The sequence below is a fragment of the Nicotiana tabacum genome, chromosome 16, assembly GCF_000715075.1.
Source record: "Nicotiana tabacum cultivar K326 chromosome 16, ASM71507v2, whole genome shotgun sequence".
Classification (NCBI taxonomy): Eukaryota; Viridiplantae; Streptophyta; class Magnoliopsida; order Solanales; family Solanaceae; genus Nicotiana; species Nicotiana tabacum.
The window spans coordinates 6,288,779-6,294,782 of NC_134095.1; the positions used below are offsets into that span (position 1 = coordinate 6,288,779).

Consider the following 6,004-nt stretch of genomic DNA (forward strand, 5'->3'; position numbering starts at 1 on the left):
TCCGAGTCCAACATAGAAAAAAAACCCGACTATGATTTGGTTTGGTGTTGGAAAAAAAAAACCCGACCATATTTGGTTTGGTTTGATTTTAACTAAATAAGTCAAACCGAAACCAAACCAACCCGACATTATATGTATAGAAGTTTTAAATATATTTAATACATAAAAATATTTATTATAGTGTAGTTTATAAATATTTCTTAAGCTTTTTCAAAGTTTTATCTTTTCACGTATTAATTCAAGCTTGGACTAATAATTTTTAGATGCTCCAATAAGTTTTATAGTTCATAAATGTTAGTAACTCAAATAAATCCTAAACCAACATCCAATCAATACTAATGCTAATAAAAAACATTCAATTCAATTATACTTTGAATGAAAATAGTGTTGGATATCTATTTTTTAGTTTTTCTGTGGTTTAGATAAAATGCATAACTTATTTTTCTTTTAATGTTTAGTCATGTAAATAATAGTGCTTATTAATCGTACTTATTTTAGCACTTATTAGTAATTTTAAATTATGTTTGTTTTAATTATGGTTTATTAATGATACTTATTTTATGTGATTTTATTATCTTTATTGTTGAATATTTTAGTACAATGACATGACTCATCTCATATTTATGTTATTTTATTGAAAAACACCATATGTAGTTCTATCCTACTAGGATTAAAGAAATATTTGGAGCACAAATTCTATATTTTGTGCTATGAAGACTTTATGGGGAAAAAATCCGAAAACCCGAAAAACCCGAGAAAAACCGAGATTGAAAAACCGGACTTTTATTGGTTTGGTCTTTAAATTTAATAACCCGATACAATTGGTTTGGTTTGGTAATTAGAAAATCCGAACCAACTTGACCTATGTACACCCCTAGCGCAAATCTTGTACAGATATTTTATATATGCATGTATAAAGAAATTAAGTATACGACTTCAAAAATGACGACCTTAGAAGAGATTGGGATTACAAATGATTAAACCTCGCATCCGATATGGTAGGCCTGCAAAATATTTGTCGTAACGAGCACAAAATTAAATAAAAAAGATATAAACATATGTTTTTTCCTTTTTCAGTTTTAACTTTAAATACTCTTTATCCTTCAATATCTGCCAAATATATATTGTCCAGACGCCTATTACATGTATACCACGTTTATTTTCCGTCACAAATTTTTATTATTTAACTATAATTAATTTATTTATGTTTTGCACACATGAAGCTTGTTGAGATTATTGACGTGATTGCTCTATATTTATTCTTTCATTCTTTCATACTTGTATTGGTTACGAGGTAGTTAGCTAATGTTAGGTAATTGTACAGCTCCTATAAATGAGGCATTAACTTTGTAATTTCTTTTTGAATTGTAATAATGAAATTAGGTTCTCTCTTCTAGAAGCTTCATTATTCGGTCTGCTCTCTCTTTCTCTTGTACGATTCACTCTCTTCTGCCATTAGAGCTCAAACTGAGCTCATCTCTTTCTCCTTCATTATCTCTGAACTTTCACATAGTATCAGAGCGGGACAACGACCTGAAGCTTCATCTCCTTACAATTTCTCGTTCTTCTACCCACAAAGTCAGAAATTGACCATCGTTACTTGCTTTTTGGGGATTAGGGTTCTTGTGTGGAAATCGATCAATCAGTCGATTGATTCTAGCAGTTTACCTTCACTGATAACTATTTCATCCTAGTCAATTTGGATCATGGCCGGAGAAGACGAAGCCCCGGTGACGGACAAAACAACCCTAGATTCAACAAGCCCACTGTACATGCATCCATCGGAAAGTGCTGGATCTATGCTAGTTCCGATAGCTTTTGACGAAACCGGTTATAGATCATGGAGAAAGAGGAATCCTCAAAGCACTCTCCGTGAAAAACAAATTAGGGTTCATCACCGGAAAATGTAAGAAGCCAGGCTATGATTTTGTTAACCTTGATTAATGGGAGCGATGCAATGATATGGTAACTTCGTGGATCTTAAACTCTCTCTCTAAGGACCTAGCGGACAGCCTGCAATACGTCAATGATGCTAAAGAGCTTTGGCAGGAACTAGAAGATAGATACGATCAAACTAATGGTGCCAAGTTGTATCAGCTTCAAAAGGAAATAAATGATCTGAGCCAAGGAAGCCTGGACATCACTGAATATTATACAAAAATGAAGAAACTTTGGGAAGAACTTAACATGCTGAACATTCATGCCAAATGTGCTTGCAAATGCACCTGTGGAGCAAGAGAAAACATGCATAAGGCTAAACAGGATAGAAGATTAATTCAGTTCCTGATGGGGCTCAACGAAGTGTATACTGTCGTGAGAGGAAGTATTTTGATGATGAACCCTCTCCCAACAATAGCTCAACTCCATTCTTATTCAAGAAGAGAAACAAAGGGAAGTTAAACCAAGTAACAATTTTTCAATGGACTCTGCTGCCTTGAATGTGAGTGGATCAGGAAATAACAATTTCAGAACTAACTACAGTCAACAGGGAAGCAACAACACCTATGGTGGATATAAGGGAAACCGACTTAATAACAGACCTAGACCATTCTGTGACTACTGCAAGAGGCCAGGGCACACTAAGGACAAATGTTACAAACTTCATGGATTCCCACAGAATTCCAAGTTCAATAAGGGAAGAAGAATTGCTAGAAATATGTTTGGACCATCAAATGAAGCTACTGCAGTGAAGGATGATGGGAATGACCCTCAAGAACAGGAGTAGAGTCGACACATGCACAGTCTGACCAAAGAGCAATATGGCCAACTGCTCACCATCCTGGAAAGCTTTCAAGGAGGAGGAGACAAATCCACAAGCAATGCCATCAATGGACGAGCTGTGAACTTTGCAGGTATATCAGCATGCTGTACTCATTTTGACTCTAGTAACCCTTTGTGTGATAGTTCTAGTTAAAATGCTGACACTTGGATCCTTGATTCTGGAGCCACAAATCATATGACACATAACAAATCAATCCTAACTAACATTAAAGCCTTGGTTTACCCATACCTGGTCACCCTACCAAATGGCTACAAGGTTAAGGTGACACTGATTGGTGATGTAGTTTTAAGTCCAAAATTCAGTCTCAAGAAGGTCCTTTTTGTTCCCAGTTTTAAATTCAATCTGATATCAGTCCATTCTTTGATAGTTCAACTTGATTGTATTGTGGTGTTCACCAAGTACATTTGTATTCTTCTACAGGGCCCTTCACTGAAGAGGCCACTGGAGATTGGTAAAGCCAAGACTGGTTTGTACCTACACTGTTCAAGCAACTGCAACACTGGTTCAACCCTTTCTAATTCTTCTAGTGCATCCATTTCATGTTTTACTAGTAATAAAGACAAGATACAGTCTATAGTTAACACATCTACCTCACCTTCTTCTTCTCAACTAGCTAACACAAATAATCTGGTTTCTACTATCCCTGTTGCTTCCACTATGGTTAACCCATCTTATAGTAGTGATAGGAGTAATTCATTTCCACATTCACATCACTCTGTAAATAGTTCAAGTAATAAAAGTGAGTCTTCTTTGTCTAGTAGTTCCTCTACTACAGAACATTTACTTGATCTTTTATGGCATAACAAATTAGGACATGTACCTTTTGTCAAAATTAAAAGGATTTCCTCTATACCTATTACATTTGCACACAAACAACCTTTTCTTTGTCCTATCTGTCTCATGGCAAGACAAACTAGGCTGTCTTTCCCAGAAAGAACAACATTGACTACCAAATCCTTTGAACTGCTACACATTGACTTGTGGGGGCCATACCATGTTACACCATATAATAAATATAAATACTTCATTACCCTTGTAAATGATTACAGCAGGTCCACATGGACCCACTTATTAAGCTATAAAAGTAATGCTCTACACACCATTAAGGCTTTCTTTGCCATGGTAGAGCAGTAATTCAATACCAATATCAAGACTATAAGAACTAACAATGGTCTTGAGTTCACCAGCCTTAGGGCCACTTCTTTTTTCCAGTCAAAGGGTATTATACATCAAAGAACGTGCCCATATACACCACAACAAAATGGTGTGGTGGAAAAAAAACACAAATATTTGTTAGAAATAGCCAGGGCACTACTCTATCAATCAAAATTACCCATGCAGTATTGGGGAGAGTGCATTCTGACCTCCACTTACCTAATAAATAGGCTTCCCTCTTCATCACTCAAAACCAAATGTCCCTTTGCACTATTGTACCAGAAAAAGCCAAACTACTCTCATCTCAGAAGTTTTGCTTGTTTATGCTTTCCTACCACTCTCAAAACACAAAGATAAGTTTGAACCAAGAATTACTCCCCATATTTTTGTGGGTATTCCTTTGGGATAAAAGGCTATAAGGTACTAAATCTGGCCACTAAGAAGATACGTATTTCAAGAGATGTAGTATTCCATGATAATATATTCCCATTTGCTATGTTCACTGAGTCAAGTAAAGTTTTCCCTTCATTTCCTCAAATGAAGTCATACTTGTCAGATGATCTATTTCCTTCCAGTGACATAGGTAGTGTTCCACATTTAGTTAATGATAATGTTCACCATGAAGTGTCACCAGGGAACTTGTCCAAGCCTGAGCCCGGTTCACCCCTATCTAACCTTCACAATGATGACTCTAGACCTTCTCAGTCACCCTTGAGGAGTCAGACATCAGGAAACTTTCCTGTTGCTGACAGTCCAAGAGAGGTACCTCCTAATGCACCTCAAACCCCAACTGTTATAATCCAGGATCAAGGAGCTTCAGTCTCAAATTAGAACAGACCCTTTAAAACCTTGAAAATTCCTACCTATCTTAAAGACTATGAATGTACACTTCCCAGACTTCAGCAAACTCATCAAAACCAATCAACCTCTCCAAATGATAGCCAGAGTACACAGTCTTTTTCTTTTAATACCTCTGTCCCTAAACCTTTTGATAGTTCACCTAATGAAATAAATTCCACTTGTCAGCATTTGATAGGAACTGGTCCACATGAATGTGAACCTAGCTCATATGAGGAAGCTGCTGTAACGCCTGCCTGTCAAGCAGCAATGAACCAAGAATTCCAAGCATTGTATGCAAATAAGACTTGGGACCTAGTTCCTCTTCCAATTGGAAAGAAGGCAATAGAGTGTAACTGGGTATATAAGATCAAACATAAAGTAGATGGTAGTGTAGAAAGATTTAAAACTAGATTAGTAGTTAATGGGTATACACAACAAGCTGAGATAGATTACACAGAAACATTCTCACCTGTAGTAAAAATGACAACTATTAGGGCCCTAATAGCAATAACAGTCAAAAAGGGGTGGCAGATTCTACAGTTAGATGTAAATAATGCATTCCTTCATGGGGATCTCCATGAAGAGGTGTACATGGAGATACCACCATGCCTAGTTGTGGACTCACCAGATTTGGTGTGCAAGTTAAACAAGTCCCTATATGGACTCAAACAAGCAAGTAGACAATGGTATGAGAAATTAACTCAAGCTTTGTGTTCTAGGGAGTACACTCATTCAATGCTTGATTATTCTTTGTTCTATAAGAAGAGTGAAGGCTCAGTAGTGTTTGTAGCTGTGTATGTAGATGATGTTCTTGTTACTGGCACCCATCTACAAGAGATTGAGTCCCTGAAAACTTTTCTACATAGTACCTTTAAGATAAAAGACCTAGGGAGACTAAATTATTTTCTAGGACTGGAAGTTCAATACACAGAGAAAGGGGTTTTAATGTCACAAAGGAAATTCACTATTGATCTTTTAAGAGAATTTGGATGTATAGATTGCCCTCCTATGACTTCTCCTATGGATCCCTCTATGAAATTAAAGGCTGATGAAGGAGCTCAACTGGCAGACCCTTCTTATTATAGGAAGTTGATTGGCAAACTCAACTTTCTCACTAACACTAGGCTAGACATTGCCTATAGTGTTTAACATCTCAGCCAATTCATGCAAAGCCCTAGGGAGCCTCATTTGAAAGCAGCATACCATGTCCTAAGATACTTAAAGAGT

The 6,004-nt window shown here is 36.6% G+C and overlaps 1 protein-coding gene across 1 annotated transcript; it reads left to right on the forward strand.

The window, feature by feature from the left end:
- The first annotated feature begins 1,706 nt into the window (after positions 1 to 1,706).
- LOC107821342 (uncharacterized) lies at positions 1,707 to 2,400 on the forward strand. Its single transcript, XM_016647779.2, has 2 exons — positions 1,707 to 1,889; positions 1,999 to 2,400. Exons 1-2 carry the CDS (start codon positions 1,707 to 1,709, stop codon positions 2,398 to 2,400), a joined length of 585 nt encoding a protein of 194 aa, XP_016503265.2.
- Positions 2,401 to 6,004: the final 3,604 nt, after the last annotated feature.